Raw genomic sequence first — 21,892 nt, 5'->3', positions numbered from 1 at the left:
GTCTATTCTTGTGACTATCAGAGTATACTGATTTCTGACCATGCCCCAATTACTTTGTCTTTAAATTTTCCTGGTCTCCCTCAGAGGAATAAACACTGGCGTTTTGACTCGACTTTATTATCGGATGATGATTTTCTAAAATTTATGAAGGATCAGATAACCTTTTATTTTAACACCAATACATCATCTGAAATGTCATCACAGATTGTCTGGGATGCCATGAAAGCATATTTGAGTAGTCAAATAATCTCCTATATGGCAAATCTTAATAGAAAGTCCTGTGCAGATCGATTAGACCTCATTAATCAGATTAAAGAATTGGACCAACTGTATGCTCAAACTAAGAATCCTGAATTATACAAGAAGCGTGTAGAGCTTCAAACTAAATTTAACTTCTGTCTACTCAACCTGTCGAACGCCAACTTCTTGAAAGTAAGAGTCGCTTTTATATTCATGGTGACAAATCTGGTAAATTTCTAGCCAATCAGCTGAGGCGTTCCAAAGCCAAACAACATATTACAAAGATCCGGAAGGACAATGGAGACTTTACATTGGATCACTTAGAAATCAATGAAGCATTCAAAAATTTTTATTCTCGACTTTATTCCTCTGAATCTCTGAATGAGAATATCTCTGTTGATCATTTTTTAAATAATCTGAATATTCCTTCACTTTCATCTGATTTTAAAGCCAAACTTAATGCGCCTATATCATCAGAAGAAATATCTTTTGCAATTTCTGCATTGTCTTCAGGGAAATCTCCTGGACCTGATGGGTTCCCCTTAGAATTTTATAAATCATTCTCTTCACTTCTTCTCAGTTATTCTCAGTATTATCTGACTCGTTTAATTACGGTAAATTGCCACCCTCTTTTAATGAGACATCTATTATTCTTTTATTAAAAAAGGGTAAAGACCCAACAGAGTGTTCCTTGTATAAGCCGATTTCTTTGCTTAATGTTGATGTTAAATCTTGGCCAAAGTTTTGGCTTATAGATTAGAAACTGTTATTCCCTCTGTTATTTCTGATGATCAAACTGGTTTTATTAAAAACCGTCTTCTTTTTTTTAACATTCGGCGTTTATTTAACATTTTATATTCACCTCCAACTGGGATTCCTGAATGTGTTATTTCCCTCGATGCGGAGAAAGCATTTGATCGTATAGAATGGAACTACCTTTTTGCAGTTTTAGAAAAATTTGACTTCGGTCAAAGTTTTATCTCTTGAATCAAATTGCTGTATCTGTGTCCTACTGCCTCTGTTTTGACTAATTTTCAGAAATCCCAGTTATTTAACCTCAAACGTGGCACCCGTCAGGGATGCCCTTTAAGTCCCTTTCTCTTTGATTTGGCTGTAGAACCTTTGGCGATAGCATTTCGAAATTGTCCTGAATTGACCGGGATTTGGAGAGGGGGTGTTGAGCATAAAGTTTCTCTTTATGCTGATGACTTATTACTTTTTCTTTCAAATCCATCTACATCCTTACCTCCAATGTTTTCACTTCTTGATCAGTTTAGCCAGATCTCTGGCTATAAACTTAATTTACATAAGAGTGAACTTTTCCCAATTAATAAAGAAGCACAAGAATTAACATTCCATGATCTCCCTTTTAAAGTATTTCATAATCAATTTACTTATCTTGGGATTACAGTCACAAGGAAGTTTAAAGATCTCTTTCATGAAAATTTTGCCAATCTTTCATATACTATAAAAGAGTCTGTTACAATGGTCACCTCTATCTATGTCTTTGGTAGGTCGTATTAATGTTGTTAAAATGTATGTTCTCCCTAAACTTTTATATTTATTTCAATCAATCCCAATTTTTATTCCTAAATCTTTTTTTGATTCCTCAGCCTCTATTATTTTGTCATATCTGTGGAAGAATAAGCGCTCTAGAATTAATAAAGTTTATCTCCAAAAATCTAAAAAAAGAGGGTGGCATGGCTTTACCTAACTTTCGTTTATACTATTGGGCAGCCAATATATGTTGTGCTACCTTTTGGTCTTTTTTCCATGGCCAACCCGAGTGCCCTAATTAGGTGGCAATGGAGTTGAGTTCCACTGAAGATTTATCTATTTCTGCACTTCTTGGCTCTGTACTCCCTAGTAGTTTGTCCAGATTAATTGTTAATCCTCTTGTTAGACACACTTTGCGTATATGGGCTCAGTTTAGGAAATTTTATGGTTTCCATGGTTCTTCCTTTTCTAGCCCTATCTTACATAATCACCTTTTTTTTTTACCTACTACGTATGATTCAGCATTCCATGATTGGTATAGGAAGGGCATTAGACATTTTGAAGATCTTTTTATTGATAATAGCTTCGCATCTTTTCAACAGCTCTCTGCTAAGTCCAATCTGCCCAATGCTCATTTTTTTAGATATCTCCAAATTAGACATTTTATTAATCCTTTAATTCCTAACTTCCCTGAAACACCTGAGAAAAACGTTAGGGATTTATTTCTTTCTATTAATCCACTAGGTAAAGGTTTAATATCATTTATTCGTGATAAATTAGCATCCTTACGACGTGCTCCTATGGATAAAATTAGAATGGCTTGGGAGCATGATTTAAATATCTCCTTATCTGATGAGACTTGGGACTCTATTCTCAAATCGGTTAATTCAACCTCTCTTTGTGCTCGCCATTGCCTTTTACAGTTTAAGATTGTTCATAGAGCCCATAGGCCTAAATCTAGATTATCTCGATTTTACCCTAATATTAGTCCTCTTTGTGATAAATGCAAAAGGGGCGAGGCCTCTCTCATTCATATGTACTGGTTTTGTCCTAGCTTGGAGAAATTTTGGAAAGATGTCATCATAACGTTATCTTATATTCTGAATCACCACCTAGAACCTAACCTTTTAATTGCTTTGTTCGGTTTTTTGGGTGAGACAGATTTACGTCTGAGTTCGACTAAGTGTCGAATATTATCTTTTGCTTCTCTCCTGGCTAGACGTTTAATCTTCCTTAGATGGAGAGATGTTGCCCTGCCCACGCATGCTCAATGGCTTAATGATATTATGTCCTGCTTAGACTTTGAAAAAATTCATTATTCAGTTCTTAATTCGGATATAAAGTTCCATAAGTTCTGGGGACCTTTTATTGAGTACTTTCATAACCTTCCTCTTAACCAAGGTCTTTTTTTTGGTCCCTTGCTTTCAGCTCTTTTTTTTTTGGTAGTAGGCATTAATATCTTCTGTTGCTAAGTATATTTACAGTTTTGGGGCTTTGAATGTCCTGATTTATATTCTCTATATTGTGTTGTGGTTGGTCTGGAGTTCTTTTTTTGTTGCGGGGCTTGGGGAGGATACTAATTTTACATGTCTTCAATTTGGGTGCTTTCTCAATAATCTTTTTTTGTATTATATTATTATTGTATGTTTATTTTTGCACTGTATTAATGTTCTTCATTTTGATCTGGGGTTTTTTTAATCTGTAGCGATGTAGAAAATGACTAAAAAAACTAATTTAAAAAAAAGGCACAACAGCACCTCTTTCACCTCAGACAGTTGAAGAGGTTTGGTATGGGCTTCCAAATCTTAAGAACTTTCTACAGGGGTACAATTGAGAGCACCCTGACTGGCTGCATCACTGCCTGGTATTGGAACTGTACTTCCCTTATTTGCAGGACTCTGCAGAGAGTGGTGCAAATAGCCCAGTGCATCTGTAGATGTGAACTTCCCACTATTCAGGACATTTACAAAGATAGGTGTGTAAAAAGGGCCTGAAGGATCATTGGGGACCAGAGTCACCCCAACCACAAACTGTTCCAGCTGCTACCATCTGGAAACAATACCCGCAACATTAAAGTCAGGACCAACAGGCTCCAGGACAGCTATTTCCACCAGGCCATCAGACTGATTAATTCATACTGATACAATTGTATTTCTATGTTATATTGACAATCCTGTTGCACATACTATTTATTATAAATCACTACAAGTTGCACATTGCAGACTTAGACAGAGATGTAACGTAAAGATTTTTACTCCAGATGTATGTGAAGGATGTAAGTAATTAAGTCAATTCAATTCAATAATATCAAATGATCTACTTTGTATTGAAAGGACAGGCAGGAAGGCATATACAGTGGTGTGGTTCTGTTGGTTCTGATGGAATTACACCTTTAGAAAGAGGTGACATAGGATCTGAGAATGTCGAATATTTGTGGGTGGAATTAAGAAACTGCAAGGGTTAAGAAAAAAAAGTATGGGAATCATATATAGGCCTCCAAATAGTAGCTAAAATGTGAGGTTGAGATTGCAGAGGGAGCTAGAAAGGGCATGTATTAAGGGTAATGTTGTAGCAGTGTGCTACACGCAGCGCTAAAATTACGACACGGAGTCGGTAACTGCAGTAGAAGGAAAAACTTTATTCGAAATCCTCAGCCTCACTTTTAAGCCTCCCTCAACCTGCCCCCCGTGGCGCAGAGGCTCCAAAGCTCTGTGCTCGCAAACCCCCGTAGGCTATCTAATTGTGAGCCGGTTCGGATGTGCCAGGAAATGGGTCGCCACATAACCCCCCCCCCAGAACCGGCGATACACCCCCCAATGTCCACAGTCTGGGCCAGAACCTGCTTGGGAGGTCGGCCTCTGCGCCGAGGTGCCGGAAACTCGGCCGGTTGCGCCAGGTCCACATGGGCCGGTTTGAGGCGGTCCACCGTGAAAACCTCCTCTTTCCCCCCAAAGTCCAGCACGAACGTGGACTCGTTGTTCCAGAGCACCATAAACGGCCCCTCGTATGGCCGCTGCAGCGGTGGCCGATGCCCGCCCCTTCGTACAAACACAAACATACATTTCTGTAGGTCTTTGGGTACGCAGGTTGGGTGCCGCCCGTGCTGTGAAGTGGGTATGGGGGCCAGGTTACCGAGCTTCTCGCGTAGTCTGCCCAGGACTGCTGCGGGAACTTCCTCTTGCCCCCGTGGGGCTGGTAGGAACTCCCCGGGGACGACCAGGGGCGCGCCGTATACCAACTCGGCCGACGAGGCGTGCAGGTCGTCCTTGGGCGCTGTGCAGTTGCCGAGTAGGACCCAGGGAAGCTCGTCCGCCCAGTTGGCTCCTCACAGGAGGGCCGACTTCAGGTGACGGTGGAAACACCCCACTAGCCCGTTCGACTGTGGGTGGTAGGCAGTGGTGTGGTGCAGCTGAGTCCCCAAAAGGCTGGCCATAGCTGACCACAGGCTGGAGGTGAACTGGGCGCCTCTGTCGGAGGTAATGTGGGCCGATACACCAAAGCGAGATATCCAGGTGGCGATCAGGGCTCGGGCGCAAGATTCGGCGGTGGTGTCGGTGAGCGGGACCGCCTCTGGCCATCTCGTGAACCGGTCCACGATAGTCGAGGTGCTGCGCTCCTCACGACACTGGCAGGGGGCCCACGATATCCACATGAATGAGGTGGAAACGCCGGCGGGTGAGGTGGACCTGCTGCGGCAGAGCTTTGGTGTGCAGCTGCACCTTGGCTGTTTGGCAGTGCATGCACATTTTGGCCCAATCACTGACCTGCTTGCGGAGTCCGTGCCAAAAGAACCTGTTGGCTACCATCTGGACGGTTGTCCTGATGGAGGGGTGCGCTAAGTTGTGAATGGAGTTGAAAACATGCCGCCGCCAGGCTGCCGGAACGACGGGGCGGGGTTGGCCGGTGGCAACGTCACAGAGTAGGGTCCTCTCACCCGGGCCCACGGGGAGGTCCTGGAGCTGCAAACCGGAGACTGCGGTTCTGTAACTCGGAATCTCCTCATCCGCCTGCTGCGCCTCTGCCAGTGCCTCAAAGTCTACCCCTTGGGAAAGGGCATGAACGGTAGGGCGAGAGAGCGCATCCGCCACGACATTGTCCTTACCCGAGACGTGCCGGACAACCATCGTGTATTCAGAGATGTAGGACAGTTGGCGTTGCTGGCGGGATGACCAGGGGTCGGACGCTTTTGTAAACGCAAAGGTAAGCGGTTTGTGGTCCATGAACGCGGTGAAGGGCCGACCTTCTAGGAAGTACCTGAAATGCCGGATTGCCAGGTAGAGCGCCAACAGTTCCCGGTCGAAAGCACTGTACTTGAGCTCGGGTGGCCGCAGGTGCTTGCTGAAAAATGCCAGGGGTTGCCAGCGACCTGCGATGAGTTGCTCCATCACCCCACCAACTGCCGTGTTAGATGCGTCCACTGTGAGGGCGGTAGGGGCGTCCATTCTGGGATGTACTAGCATTGCGGCGTTCGCCAAAGCTTCCTTCGTTTGAACGAAAGCGGCGGCGGACTCCTTGTCCCAGGTAATGTCCTTGCTCGGACTCGACATCAGGGCGAACAGGGGGCGCATGATCCGGGCAGCTGAAGGGAGGAAGCGGCGGTAGAAATTGACCATACCTACGAATTCCTGAAGGCCTTTGATTGTGGTGGGTCGGAAAAAGTAGCGGACCGCATCTACCTTAGCGGGCAGAGGGGTTGCCCCGTCTTTAGTAATCCTGTGGCCCAGGAAGTCAATGGTATCGAGTCCGAACTGGCATTTGGCGGGGTTGATTGTAAGACCGTACTCACTCAGTCAAGCGCAGAGTTGACGGAGGTGGGACAGATGCTCCTGACGACTGCTGCTGGCTATGAGGATGTCATCCAAATAGATGAACGCGAAGTCCAGGTCCCGTCCCACCGCGTCCATTAACCGCTGGAACGTCTGTGCGGCATTCTTCAGGCTGAACAGCATGCAGAGGAACTCGAAAAGGCCAAACGGGGTGATGAGAGCCGTTTTGGGGACGTCGTCAGGATGCATCGGGATTTGATGGTACCCTCGGATGAGGTCTACCTTGGAGAAGATCCGTGCGCCGTGCAGGTTTGCTGCAAAGTCCTGAATGTGCGGCACAGGGTAGCGGTCCGGTGTGGTAGCCTCGTTCAGCCTGCGGTAGTCGCCGCACGGTCTCCAGCCTCCCGTCGCTTTGGGCACCATGTGCAGGGGGGAGGCCCATGGGCTGTCGGACCGCCGGATGATCCCCAATTCCTCCATCCTCTGGAACTCCTCCTTCGCCAGTCGGAGCTTGTCCGGGGGAAGCCGCCAAGCGCGGGCGTGGAGGGGTGGTCCCTGGGTCGGGATGTGGTGCTGTACGCCTTGCCTGGGAATGGCCGCTGTGAACTGCGGTGCCAGAACCGATGGGAAATCCACCAGGACCCTGGTGAAGTTATTGTCGGACAGCGTGATGGAGCCGAGGTGAGGGGCTGGCAACTGGGCTGCACCCAGGGAGAACGTCTGAAAGGTCTCGGCGTGTACCAGTCTCTTCCTGGGCAGGTCGACCAGTAGGCTGTGAGCTCGCAAAAAATCCGCACCCAGAAGCGGTTGGCCAGTGTGAAGTCCCACATGAACTGGCTGGAGCCGAACTGTAGCTGCACCTGACGGGTGCCATAGGTCCTTACTGTGCTGCCATTCACGGCCCTCGGGGGGGGACCCGGTGCCCTGCTGCGGGTGTCGTAACTCGTCGGAGGTAAAACGCTGATCTCAGCCCCAGTATCGACCAAAAACCGGCGTCCCGACCTTCTATCCCACACATACAGGATGCTATCCCGATGGCCAGCCACCGTAGCCATCAGCGGCGGCTTGCCCTGGCGTTTCCCGGGAACTTGCAGGGCGGGCGACAACGGCGGGCTTCTGCGCCCCACCGCTGGTGGTAGAAGCACCAGTGTTCATTGGGCCGGGGGTTGGCGGGCTCTGCGGCCGGGCCTGGACTGGTTTGCTGCCAGGAGCGTGGCTGGGAGATCTGTGCGATGGACGCCCCGCTCACCTTTTTGGCGTTCCACAGCAAGTCCGCCCGGACTGCCACCTTCCGGGGGTCACTGAAATCCGTGACGGACAGCAGCAGGCGTATGTCCTCGGGCAGCTGCTCCAGGAATGCCTGCTCAAACATGAGGCAGGGTGTGTGTCTGTTGGCGAGAGACAACATCTCATTCATTAAAGCCGATGGAGGTCTGTCGCCCAAGCCATCCAGGTGCAGTAAACGGGCAGCCCGCTCGCGCCGTGAGAGTCCGAAAGTCCTGAGGAGCAGGGCTTTGAATTCCGTGTACTTGCCTTCTGCCGGGGGCAACTGTACGAACTCCGCGACCTGGGCCGCTGTGTCCTGGTCGAGGGAGCTCACCACGTAGTAGTAGCGGGTGTCTTCTGAGGTGATCCGGCGAACGTGGAATTGGGCTTCGGCTTGCTGGAACCATAGGTTCGGGCGCTGTGTCCAGAAACCCGGCAGTTTCAATGAAACCGCATGAACAGAGGCGGCGTCGGTCATTTCTGGTCCAACACTCGTTTGGACCGTCGGGGTCACCAATTGTAGCGGTGTGCTACAAGCAGCGCTAAAATTACGACACGGAGTCGGTAACTGCAGTCGAAGGAAAAACTTTATTCGAAATCCTCAGCCTCACTTTTAAGCCTCCCTCAACCTGCCCCCCGTGGCGCAGAGGCTCCAAAGCTCTGTGCTCGCAAACCCCCGTAGGCTATCTAATTGTGAGCCGGTTCGGATGTGCCAGGAAATGGGTCGCCACAATGTCATAATTGTAATGGGGGACTTCAATATGCAAGGGGATTAAGAAAATCAGGTTGGTATCAGATTGCAAGAGAAGGAATTTGTTGAATGTTTATAAGATGGCTTTTCAGAGCAGTTTATGTTTGAGCCTACTTAGGGAAAGGTTATCTTAGATTCGGTGGCGTGTAATAATCCTGATTTTATTAGGGAGCTTAAGGTAAAGGAACCCTTATGAGACAGTGATCATAATATGATTAAATTCATACTGCAATTTGAGAGGGAGAAGTACAAGTCAGATGTATCAGTATCACAATGGAATAAAGGCAATTACAAAGGCATGAGAGAGGAGCTTGCCCAGGTGGATTGGAGGGGATACTGGCAGGGAAGATGGAAGAACATAGGTGGCTGAAGTTTCTAGGAATAGCTCACAAGGTGCAGTATAGATGCGTCCCACAGAAGTTATTGTTCTCAAATGGCAGAGCTAGGCAACTGTGGCTGACAAGGGAAGTAAGGACTGCATAAAAGTCAAGGAAAAGGCGTATAATGTAGCAAAAGTGAATGGAAAGTTGGATGCTTGGGAAGCTTTTAAAATCCAACAAAAGGCAACTAACAAAGCTACAAGAAGGGAAAAGATGAAATACAAGTGCAAACTAGCCAATAATATAAAGCAGGGTTCTAAAAGTTTTTCAGTTATATGAAGAGTAAAAGGGAGGTGAGAGTTGATATTGGACCACTGAAAAATTATGCTGGTGAGGTAGTAATAGGGGACAAAGAAATGGAGAATGAATTTAATAAGTAATCAGTCTTCACTGTGGAAAACACTAGCAGTATGCCAAAGGTCCATGAGTGTCAGGGAGCAGGAGTGAGTGCCATTGCTATTACAAAGGAAAAAGTTCAAACTGAAAAGACAAAGTGGTTAAGTCACTTAGACTACATTCCAGAGTTCTGAAAGACGTTGCTAAAGAGAGCAGATCCGTTGGTTATGATCTTTCAAGAATCATTTGATTCTGGCATGGTTCCAGAGAACTGGAAAATTGCCATTGTCACTCCACTCTTTAAGAAAGGAAGAAGGCAAAAGAAAGGAAAGATAGCCTGACCTCAATGGTTGGGTAAGTGTTGAAGTCCACTGTTATGGATGAGGTTTCAGGGTACCTGGAGACCAATGATAAAGTAAGTCAAAGTCAGCATGGTTTCTGTAAAGAGAAAATCTTGCCTGACAAATCTGTTAGCGATCTTTGAGGAAGTAACAAGCAGGGCGGACAAAGGAGAGAGTGGATGTCATTTTCTTGGATTTTCAAAAGGCACTTAATTACATGATGCTGCTTAACAAGATAAAATCCCATGACATTATAGAAAAGATACTGGCATGGATAGAGGAATGGCTGACAGGCAGGGGGCAACAAGTGGGAATAAACAGAGTTGTTTCTGGTTGGTTGTCAGTGACTAGTGATGTTCCTCAGGGGGTCAGTATTTATACCACTTCTTTTCACATTGTTTGTCAGTGATTTGGATAATGGAATTGATGGCTTTGTGGCAAAGTTTGCAGATGATACCAAGAAAGGTGAAAGGGTAGGTAGTGATGAGGAAACAATGCAATTGCAACAGAACTTAGACAAATTGGAAGAATGGGCAAGAATGTGGCAGATGGAATACAGTAGTAAGAAATGTATGATAATGCATTTTGGTAAGAAACAAAAAAGTGCAGACTATGTAGAGCAATCACTTTATGTGACAATGCAACCTTCACAACTTGCTCCATCCTCCAGCAATTTCTCTCAGACAGTTGAATGCCCCCTTTGTGGCACAAACAGTACAGCAGCTTCTCCAACATAAAAATCTAGGCAGACAACTTTTCTTTAACTCACACGCTGGACCTTGGTCTGTGTGAAAGCATACATCACCTTCTGAAACTCACTTGAAGTACATCTCGAACAAACAGGCTCTGCCACAGGAGTATTGGCCCTTCCTCCTCGAGCCATTCATCTGTACAAAGTACCTTGTGCAACAGAGATGGAATCCTCAGCCATCCTCCTCCCTGTCTTCTCCCAGCTCCAGCCAGAAAGACCTCAAACCACACCAGTGTCCCTCACAAAAACGTCTTCACCCAGCGTTCTCTAGAACCTTTTCACAATTCCACCATCCTGATTGGTTGACACCACATTCCCAAGTTGAACAACGAAGCCCCTTATTTCAGCTCAAAACCAAACAGAGTGAAAGCAGAATAGACTGCTCTTACAGAACTGCTAAAATGAAATGCCTACAACATAGCAATAAAAATCTTAACTAGGGTGCTACACTTGTTTCACTCCAAGCTCCTAATACAGCCCCCTTTAGTGTTAACTTACTAATTATAAAAACACACCAGAATAAAATTCAATTATTAGGAGACTGAAACAATTACTTTTTTTAAAATTCTGCTCTCACGAGTTATTTCAGCTGCTTAAAAATCTGAAGCACATCAGATCAGAAAACATGCTCCTCTGTATCCATTCTTATATTCTTCAACTGACATCCTTAAATATCCTCTTTTATTATTGATTGTCCCTCTATCCCGAGGGCAAAGATCAATATTTTTGACCACGAAGGTTGGTGAAAGTCAACTCTCATTTAATTTGTTTGCAGCAAAGCATCACATATTTACCAAATGTAAATATATTTGGACAAATTCTATGAATCTCAACTTTGAAGGATTTGGTTTTAAAATTAAATTGTAAAACTCCTGCCAATCTTTCCTCCTTTTCAAATTGGCTAGTAACTTGATACTTCTCACATAATCATATATTCTTACATGCCAAACACCAAACAATAATCCACACCAAACCCAAACCAGGAATATAAAATCCATGGGAATACTCAACCTGCCCTCTTTGTGTGCTTTATTTTGAATATTTAAAAGTAGAAGTTGAATTTCCTGGCGAAGCAAATCTTTGATTGCAGGAGATTCTGGTAGCACCACATGTGAGTGACAGGAAGTCAATCTGCTTGTTTTCATCGATTGCCAGATTTCCCACAGCATAGCCACCTGAAATTTAGATACATATGAAAAACTATAGGCAGGTTAAAAACCTTACAGCAGTATCCAATTTATAAACTATGGAGTAAGAAACTATTGAGACACCAGACACCATAAATTTGTAATTAACCACCAGTTCATTTATGCAATCCATTAGGGTTAGTAACACAAGGCCCGGTGTCCGTATTCTGTAATATATTCTTCAGTTCATGCTCTGTTTTTGACATCTGATTTATTGGAAACTGGTGCCATGAAATTAGTTGGTTTCTCTGTCAATGTGGTTAAAACAGAAATGCTAATATGTTATGTTGTAAATTGTAATCTCGTCTAAGGAATTCACATGATCATGTACAAGTTAACATGACCTACAACTACTTGAATCTAAAAGGAGATTAAAACCTTTATACACTTCACAAACGACAAACCACTCACAGCAAATTGTTAGTTGTTTTATAAGTAAAAGCATGATTTCATGCAACATATCACTGTGCTACTGAAGAGAAGTGGTGTCAAGCCACTGTGACAAGCAGAATTTAATTGTTGGATCTGAGAGCTGTGCAGAAATAAAGAGTTTATAGGATTTTAATTGTATCCCCATTAACAGCAAAATTCAAGTAACAGGCATCTGCTTTTTATCCCCTAAAGCTTAATTGCCAAGATTAATTGCAATTAATTTTTTTAAGAACATGCAGATGTCATAATCTGAATTAAACAAAACCAGAAAATGATGGAATTACTCAGGTGAGACAGCATCTGCAGAAAGAAACGGAAACAATCCTCGTTTTAAATTGAAGACATTTTTTCCAGTATTTTCCATTTTTATTTATGGTCACAGCTGTGTTTCTAAATCAAGAAATCTCCTGGCTCATTTGCCAATAAGATAAAAGATTCAGGCAACTGGAGGTCTACAGCAGTGGTCCCGAACCACTGGGCCACAAGGAAACGATATGACTTGGTGATACGAAACAATATGAGTCAGCTGCACCTTTCCTCATTCCCTGTCATGCCAACTGTTGAACTTGAATGCACGCGAGGTCATCAATCGCCTAAATGCAGTGATACCCTAGCGCCAGGGATCACTATTTGGCCTCAGGTAACTGGCCGCCTCACAGGGCCAGCGAGAAGTGCCATTGCTACTGCCTGGAGCACGAACAGATGGACGCCGCCTCTAAACCTGTTTAGCACACCGAATGCTCGTGGGGAACCCAGTGCTAAAATATTCGCAGACGACCTAATTTGGGCTCAGGGTTTCGTAAGTAGCAGAGCAGCTACCTCGCTGCGATCTACTGAAAGTCATCCCTTGAGCCAAACTTTTGTCAGCCGATAGATCCTATCTCCTCGCTCAATCGGTCACTCTCTCTGGACTGTGACCGCCTCAGCCCCAGTACGGGGACCTCCGGCCCCTACCTTGTCCTCTCACTGGTGTGTTGCAATGATTTTATATGTTCATACAAGGAAAATATGCACTGTGTTTAATATCCAAACTTTACTTAAAATGTTATGATGCTATTGACATAAATGAGTTATAATTGATTTATCGCTATATTCATGCGAGGAAAATATGCGCTGTGTGTTTAATATTAAATTCATTAGATAAACCCTTTTAGAAATGAAATTGAGTGTATTAGCTACTTACAAGTGATTTATAGTTGACTTACCACCTATATTCCGGTCGTGATTAACACCCCCACCCACCGTTGGCTGGTCTGCAAGAATATTGTCAATATTAAACCGGTCCTCGGTGCAAAAAGAGGTTGGTCACCCCTGGTCTACAGTGGCAGAATGGTGCTATGGAAAGGGGACACAATGGGATTTTTGGGATACTCATTTCCAAATAATTAAAAGTCACAACATGAATGAATAGGCCTATAAACAATTAATACGCAAGACCATAAGACACAGAAGCGGAAGTAGCGATTCAGCCCATCAAGTCTTCTCTGCCATTTCATTATGTCTGATTTATTATCCCTTTCAACTCCATTCTCCTGCCTTCTGCCCATAACTTCTGATGCCCTGACTAACCAAAAACATATCAACCTCTGCTTTAAATATTTTCAATGACTTGGCCTCAACAGCTATCTGTGGCAATGAATCCCCTCTGATGCACTGCCCTCTGGCTAAAGAAATTACTTCTCATCTCTATTCTAAATGAATGTCCCTCTATTCTCAGGTTGTGTTCTCTGGATCAAGACTCACCCACTATAGGAAACATCCTCTCCATATCCACTCTGTCTAGACCAGTGTTTTCCAATCTTTTTAGCCCAAACGTCCCCTAAAGCACTTACATACTTGCCAAATCCCCCACCCCTGAGGCACAATATGCTTTTTGGCACCCTCATAGTGCAAAACAATATCTACCATATGCTAAGATGAGAAAAATTATTCTTCCTTATATTATTATTTGTCTCTAAAGCTAGCTTACACAGTAACTGTGTGCTGTACTTGTGCACTGAGCTTGATGGTTTTTAGCAAGAGCTGAAATATCTGGTTCACACTATGAGAGCAAAAGCCTAAACTCCCCACCCGTAACAACAGCCAAACAGTTTCTGTTTTTGAAAGTATATGGTTCACTGTACTGAAGCCTTTTTCAACAAAGTTGGAGGATGGAGATGTAGTGAAGAGCAGTATGGTTCTTCTCCAAAGACCAGGAAACTTCATATGACAGTGTAGCCAAATACCACAAAAGCCGACATATTTGAAAAGCATTTCTTCTTCTTCATCATTCTGAATTTTGATCATTTTTTCTTGCAAGCTCTCTTCCTGTTCTCTTCTACCTTGCAAAGAAATGGGTTAATTACCCAGACTAAATTTCCAGATTGTTCAAATCCTTGAATCAATTCTGAAAATCCTTCTTCAGTGACTGTAAGTGTAAGCAGTACTCTTGCAAATCAATGTCTGTGAAAGAGAATGCCATTCCTTCCACACAGGGAAACTGTGATAACGTTCTTTTCTCAATGTTTTAATTACACATTTCAGATTTTCCAACAAAAGTAAACACTGCACTTTTTGCCTGGATTAAATTTAAATTCTCATCTTGCAGTATCATATTTAGATGCTCATTTTGTCATGCAGATCATCCAGGTATGCCACATCTCTACGAAGAAATTCAATCTTGTTTCCCAAGCTCTTGTCAACTTTGAGCAAAAATTCAACCAGTGTCAAAAAAAAAAATTAAAGAAACGTTTTAAGCAGCAGCGTTTTGACAGTAAACACACTTCTGTGTGAAAGCATTCAAACTCTTCTTCGCTATCTTGGCATAACTGGTGAAATATTCTGTTATGTAATGGTTGAGTTTTAATTTTGTTGATTGCTGATATTACAACAGTCATGCTTGAAAAATGTCACTGGCTAAGTTTCTTTTGCTGCGAGATTTTGATGATGAATTACACAACGGATTGCAAACAGACTTGGAATTTCTGTTTACATAAGTGCCACTAAACCAGCATGGCAACCTGTCATATATGATTTTCTATCTGTTGCACAAGAGATCATGTTCCTAATCAGAATACTTTTATCCTCAATATACTTTTTAAACTCATCATAGATTGATTCTCCATTGATATTTGTTTTTAACATTTTACAAAAGAGAATCTCTTCATAAACTTTTCCATTTTGATAAACCGTACATATGCAATTAGCAATGCCTTGTTGGGTCACACAATTGACTCAGCTGGTTGTATCCCAAATTCTGTTTTGTGTGGCTCTGTGCATTGTTGATACTCAATTACTTCACTCATTTTGTAAGTATGATGAGCCACAAAGTTATTACCCGGAGGAACTGATTTTAAAATGCTGTTATCCATTTTGAGAACAGTGGTCAGCACTTCTGATACAGGACACATTATTAATCTTTCATCAATTCTATGAGATTTTCAACACTTTGCTATCATTTTGGAAATATTCTAAGAAGCAATGAGACCACTATCAACGTCATTTTCAGCTTTCTTAGCAAGTGACTCGAATATGCAATGCTTTTCAAACTCTTTCATCTTCTGGAAATGAGTAATACTATAAGTAGCCTTTTTGGGGTGTCTTTTACAGAAGTGCTCCTGCAATCTTGATGGCTTCATTATACAGTACAGTATTACAAATAACACAGATAAGCTGTCGCTGATCTAATGAGAACAGAATGAAACCGTACTCGAGGTATGTAATATTGTATTGATGCACTTTCTGTAGTTTCTGTTTCTTAACAATATTGAAATTCAAGGCTTCTCTGCCTTCAGGTTCAGAGTTCGCACCATACATATTTATCCATCGTTAACGGGGCTAAATTAAAATAAAAAATTAACACAAACTGGGAATGCCTATTGGATGTTGATGATGGCGGCAACATGACTCGGATGGAACGATGGGAGCAGCACACAAAGGAATGGTGAGGCAATGATGCAAATGATCGCAAAAGCAAAAATTACATTGGCAAGGATTCAGATAAGATCTGAATGTTAGTTGGGAATCAGCTACCTTTGTACTATTCTAGTCAGCGTGATCACATAAGGTCGCCTAATTCCCAAAGGTGGTTCTTAACCGAATATTTGAAGCAGAGGTTACTTTAAACACTTTGAGGAATTCTCGGGGTTGGCAGGCTCACTGATTGGCTTTCTTTCATCATTTGATTCCAGCCAGCACTTTTCTCATTTTACAACCTTTTTTCTGTAGATCTGTAGAGAAAATTGAGAGGGTGTACTTGACTTACCAACTGTTAAATTGCATGAACTTGTTCCGTGATGTGAATGAAGGGGAACTGTTGGGTACCCTGGTTACTAATTTATGCATCCCCAATAACATCTGTTTGATTGGTAAAGGCAGGTGAGATTGCCAAATTTCAGACACGTTGTGACGACGAGTGCTCACTGCCTGCAGAGCTATGGTTCTTTCTGTGTTCCAGTGCCTCATCTTTTTTTGGAATTGCCTGATCTACTTACGGTCGGTCAGGTCTCGCGTCTCAAGTTAGGGTGCTGCTTACCATCCCCCCCCCCCAAACAACCTTGAACAGACCCCGACAACTTCTATTTTCCCTAACACCCCCTTCAGACACAAAACCGCCCCCATTGGGAATCACTGGTCCAGGCTATTCAATATTCAGCAGGTTTCATTATGATCACCCCTTATTTTTCTAAACTCCAAATATTTTCTGTTTAGAAAATAGTATACATTTTTATTCCTTCTATCAAAGTGCATGACCATACACTTCCCAACACTGTATTCCATCTGCCTCTTCTTTGCTTATTTTCTCAATCAGTCCAAGTTCTTCTGCAGACTTTTTTCATGTTCTGGATAAAAGCATCTGCAATTTTATTTCTTCATTTTCTCATTTTCCCAGTTCTGACAAAGGGTCTTGAACCTAATCTTTAACTCCACTTCTCTTCCCTAAAATGCAACCACATGTGCTGTTTGTTTTCAGCATGTTGTATTTAGATTTCAGATTGCCAGTTTCTGTAGTATTTTACTTTTCATCAACTGATATGGTCATAGTTTAAATATTGTCTAATTCATTGCAAAACAATTCTAAGTAAAGGGTTTACTTAAGGATTAGAAATATAAAGTCTAGAAAATTTTACATCTGGACTTAAGTTCCAATCAAACCACGACGAAGAAAGACAAGTTAAAAATACTTATGTGGTAACAGGCTTAACAAACATTAAGTAAAATTCAAGAAAGAAATCTAGCAGACTATTCAACAGAGACAGATAAATGGACCAAACAGTGCGTTATTTCCAAAGCAAGATGCTGAAACTTTATAGATTATATCATTCCTGATACAGCAACAGAATACTTTACAGTTTCAAAATGTACTTTAATGTTCAGAAAGGCAATAAAATGCTCATTGTCAACAAGACTGTATTTTACTTGGATGGGAACTGACAAACATGTTCTTGCCATGTACTCCATTTTTCTTTACATTCTTGCACTTTATGCTTGGGGTTAAATAACTCTATAGATACATTTGCAGATTCTTTATGCTCTGCTTAAAAAATAGGAATGTTGTAAGCCAAACCCTCTGTCAAGCTTATCTCCCATTTCCTTAGATCACAGTTCATCCATTATTGTTTCATATTTCTTGAAATCTTTACAACTAATCAGTCTTTAAATGCATAATCTTCATTTAACATTTTGTATCATAGAAATTTGCTGTACAGGAGGCCATTCAGACATGCTCATCCATGCTAGCCCAAACATAGACAAATGCTTTCCAGGACATCGGAAATGTCCTCCTTTTTCAAAGAATGGGGCTTCCCTTCCTCCACCACTGATGCTGCCCTCACCCACATCTCTTCCACTTCCCAGGCATCTGCACTCACATCTTCCCGCTGCCTTAATAGGGATGGAGTTCCTCTAATCCTCACCTACTACCATGAACCACTGCATCCAACACATCTTTCTCTGCAACATCTGCCATCTTCAAAGGGACCCTACACCAAACACACCTCTTTGCAACTCCCCCCCCCCCCCACACTCTCTGCTTTCTACTGGGAACACTCCCTCTGTGATTCCCTTGTCCATTTGTCCCTCCCCACTAATCTCCCTCCTGGCACTTATCCCTGCAAGTGGAAAAATGCTACACCTGCCCATTTACCTTCTCCCTCACCTCCATAACTGTTGGGGTCGTCTACCGTATCCGGTGCTCCCGATGCTGATTCCTCTACATTGGCGAGACGCGACATAGATTGGGGTCAGCTTAGTCGAACCCTTACGTTCCATCCATACAAAGCAGGCTTTCCTGGTGGCTAACAATTTCAATTCCAATTTCCATTCCGACACGATGAGGCCACTCTCAGATTAAAATAGCAACACCTTATATTCGGTCTAGGTAGCCTCCAATCTGATGGCATGAACATCAATTTATCCAACTACTGCTAAATTTTCCCCTCCCACTTTACTCTTTTCTCCCCAACTACCTACTACCTTCCTTTGGTGCCCCTCCTCCTTCCCTTTCATCCATGGTCCACTTTCCTCTCTTACCAAATTCCTTCTTCTCCAAACCATTTACTTTTTCCACTTATCACCTCCCAGCTTCTAACTTCATACCCCACCCGCACATACCTTCTAGCTTGTACTACTTCTCTCCCCCAACCCCCACCACTTTCTTATTTTGGCATCTTCTCCCTTCCTTTCTATTCCTGATGAAGGGTCTCGGCCCAAAACATTGACTGTTTGCTTATTTCCATAGTTGCTGCATGACCTGCTGAGCCTCCAGCATTTTGTGTAGGTTACTTAACTAATCTGACTTCTCTTCACCTTGTTTACAACACTCTACTGTTGCTCACAGCTCTTTAAGTGCTCATTGAAGTACATTCCTTCACCTTCTTATTTTCTTATTTATATTTTGTTTTTTTAAAAAAACATGTTTCTTTTTTAGTTTAAGATATTAAGGGTCAAGTATTCCCCTTGTTTCTGAGTGGTTCAGGCTCAGTACTGAAGTATTCCTCTTCTTTCTTGTCAACTGTTGGTCTTGAGTTGTCTCTGCCCAGATACTAAATCGTTATTCTGTTCTGTTTTTACAACAATCTTTCAGAATGCTGAAAATCCCCAAATCTTAATTGATTCAATCAATCACAGGGAAATATGAAATTGCTCATTACAATTTCCCCATTTGGGCCTCAGGACCACACTTTTGCCATATAAGCATTTCACTGTTTTTAGCCTTAGCCTCTAGTTATTTCTTATGACCATAGTCTTCTGTCTGCTTTTTTTGAGCTTGGATAACAAAGAGATGCTTCAAAGCATTCCCATCATTTCTTAACTCAATACCACCATACCTCTGTTGTTTTGTGGATTATGATTTGTTGAAGCCAACTAACTCCCTAGCCAAAATTGAAATGTCCAGCTTCAATGACAGCTTAATTACCATAGTTGATTTCTCTATGACTTGATTACTCTAATTATGAATCAGGAATTATTTTGAGAAGTACAGTATGGATATAGGTCCTTTAGCCCAATTAATCCATTCCGAAAGTGGTGCCCACCCAGTTACTCCCAATTTCCTACATAGTTTGTGAACCTTGTACAATTTTCTTTATTTCTGCATAAATATGACTTAAAATGCATTAAGATCTTCATGCAAATCCTGAAGCTAGATAAAGAGAACCCAATTAAATAAATAACAAATATTATACTTATTCATTCACTTATTGAGAAAAATAACCAATATTACATATATTTGTTGGAAAAAGTACATGAACCTTTGCTTTCAGTAACTGATGTGACCCCCTTGTACAGCAATAACTTCAACCAAATGTTTCCAGTAACCGTTGATCAATCCTGCACATCGGCTTGGAGGAATTTTAGGCCATTCCTCCTTACAAAACTGCTTCAACTCTGGGATGTTGGTGGGTTTCCTTGCATAAACTGCTTGCTTCAGATCTTTCCACAACATTTCCATGGGATTAAGATCACGACTGACACGGCCATTCCAAAACACAAATTTTCTTTTCTAAACTATTCTGTTGTTGACTTACTCTTGTCTTTCAGATCATTGTCTTGTTGCACTATCCAACTTCAATTAAGCTTCAGGTGTCAAACTGCTACCCTAACATTCTTCTGTAAAATACCTTGATACAATTTTGAATTCATTGTTTCCTCAGAGACTGCAAGCTATCCAGGATCTGAGGCAGCAAAGCAGCCCCAAACCATGATGCTCCTTCCACCATGCTTCACAGCTGGGATGAGACTATGGTGTTGATGTACAATGCCCTTTATCCTCAAAACATAGCAATGTGCATTTCTGCCAAAAAATTCAACTTTTGTTTCAGTTGTCCACAGAACATTGTCCCAGAAGCATTGTAGAACATCCAGGTGGTTTTTTGCAAATTGAGATGTGCAGCAATGTTTTTTTTTCGGAGAGCAGTGGTTTCCTCTGTGGTGTCCTTCCACAGACAACATTCTTGTTCAGTTTCTTTTCCTATAGAGGACAGATGATCAGAGACTTTAGTATGTTCTTGAGATTTCTGCAAGTCCTTTTCTGTTACCCTTGCACTCTTTTTCATCTCCTTCAGCATTGCATGTTGTGCTCTTGATGTGATCTTTGCAGGATGTCCACTCCTAGGGAGAGTAGCAACAGTACTGAGATTCCTCCATTTGTAGACAATTTCGCTTACTGTGGATTGATGAACAGGCAGGTCTTTTGAAATACTTTTGTAGCCTTTTCCAGCTTCGTGCATCTCTATAATTCTTCTTCTAAGGTCTGTCAGAAGTTGTTTTGGTTGATAAATGGTGTACATAAACAGATCTATCTTGAGAAGAGCAGGCTCTGTCAGTAACCTGACTTCATAGGTGTCTTTTTTTATATATAAGGCACGGCACCTCCACAACCCACACCTCAAATCTCATCCCATTGACTGGAACACCTGATTCCAAACAGCTTTTGTAGAAGACATTATCCCAGAGGTTCACTTTTCTCCAACAAATTCATGCAATATTGGATCATTTTTCTCAATAAATAAATGAAAAATAATGTTTTTTGTGTTATTTATTTAATTGGGTTGTCTTTATCTAGGTTTAAGACACGTGAAGATATGATCACATTTTGGATCATAATTATGCAGAAATAAAGAAAATTCTACAGGATTCACTAACTTTCTGGCATCAATGTAGCTGCTTACTATGCTTCCTAGAGGTCAGTGTGTACAGAGTGTTCCCTGGGGATTATATTGGTATGATTTTCAAAGCTTCTCTTAGTACTACACTATTTGAATAAGTGCTTTATCATTGGTTAATTCTTATGTTCAAAATTGAATAGAATTTTCCTGATCTATGGGTATAAAAGAGCTGACCATGAGGCCAGCACCATCCTAGTCCATTAGCTTTCTGTCTTTCCCTGCACTTAGTAGGCCCAAGTAGAAATTGTTTCAATTTATCTTTGTTCTAACAATGCTTAATAAAACAATTGTGAAGCGACAAGTTCTGTGCCTCTTTCCTGACTTCTGAAAGAACTTTAGATTAAAACATCAGAATCCAACAATTGGCATAATCAGCAAGCATAGCAAAGTTTAAGGACTTGGAACAATCATAGACAAAGTGGAATTTTTATCGTGCAACAAAAGTGAGAACTTTCTCTGTTCCAACTTGTCTGAGAAAGCTTAATAATGGGTTCAATGTAATCAGATAGGAGTTAGGAGTGAAGAACTGCTTCATTGTTATTTTAAAAAAAAGATCTAGAAAAAAAGAAACACAAGCTGGTAGAGCTACAAGCAAGCCAGTAGAGTGCAGATTAAATATGTAAGCTAGTGGAGCATAAATGTGTGCAAGCTAGCAAGAAAAAACTTAAAATTTTGGTTGCAATCTATTAACACTTCAAGATCACAGTCAAAGTATTATAAAGTTTGTACAAATTAAGATCGAATTAAAACTATGGCCAAAATCGCAAAACCTAGTCTAAGAGCTCTTAACTGAATAAGA

At 42.2% G+C, this 21,892-nt stretch overlaps 1 protein-coding gene across 3 annotated transcripts in view; it reads right to left on the bottom strand.

Moving 5' to 3' along the window:
• ccdc24 (coiled-coil domain containing 24) overlaps positions 1-21,892 on the bottom strand; it is a 128,721-nt gene that overhangs the window by 69,900 nt on the left and 36,929 nt on the right. For all 3 annotated transcript variants that reach the window (XM_059984125.1, XM_059984123.1, XM_059984126.1), the window contains exon 3: positions 11,340-11,503. In XM_059984125.1, coding sequence (XP_059840108.1) covers positions 11,340-11,503 — 164 coding nt within the window. The remainder of the gene's footprint in view (positions 1-11,339; positions 11,504-21,892) is intronic.

The sequence above is a fragment of the Hypanus sabinus genome, chromosome 11, assembly GCF_030144855.1.
Source record: "Hypanus sabinus isolate sHypSab1 chromosome 11, sHypSab1.hap1, whole genome shotgun sequence".
Classification (NCBI taxonomy): domain Eukaryota; kingdom Metazoa; phylum Chordata; class Chondrichthyes; order Myliobatiformes; family Dasyatidae; genus Hypanus; species Hypanus sabinus.
This window is presented reverse-complemented; position numbering and strand designations above follow the sequence as displayed.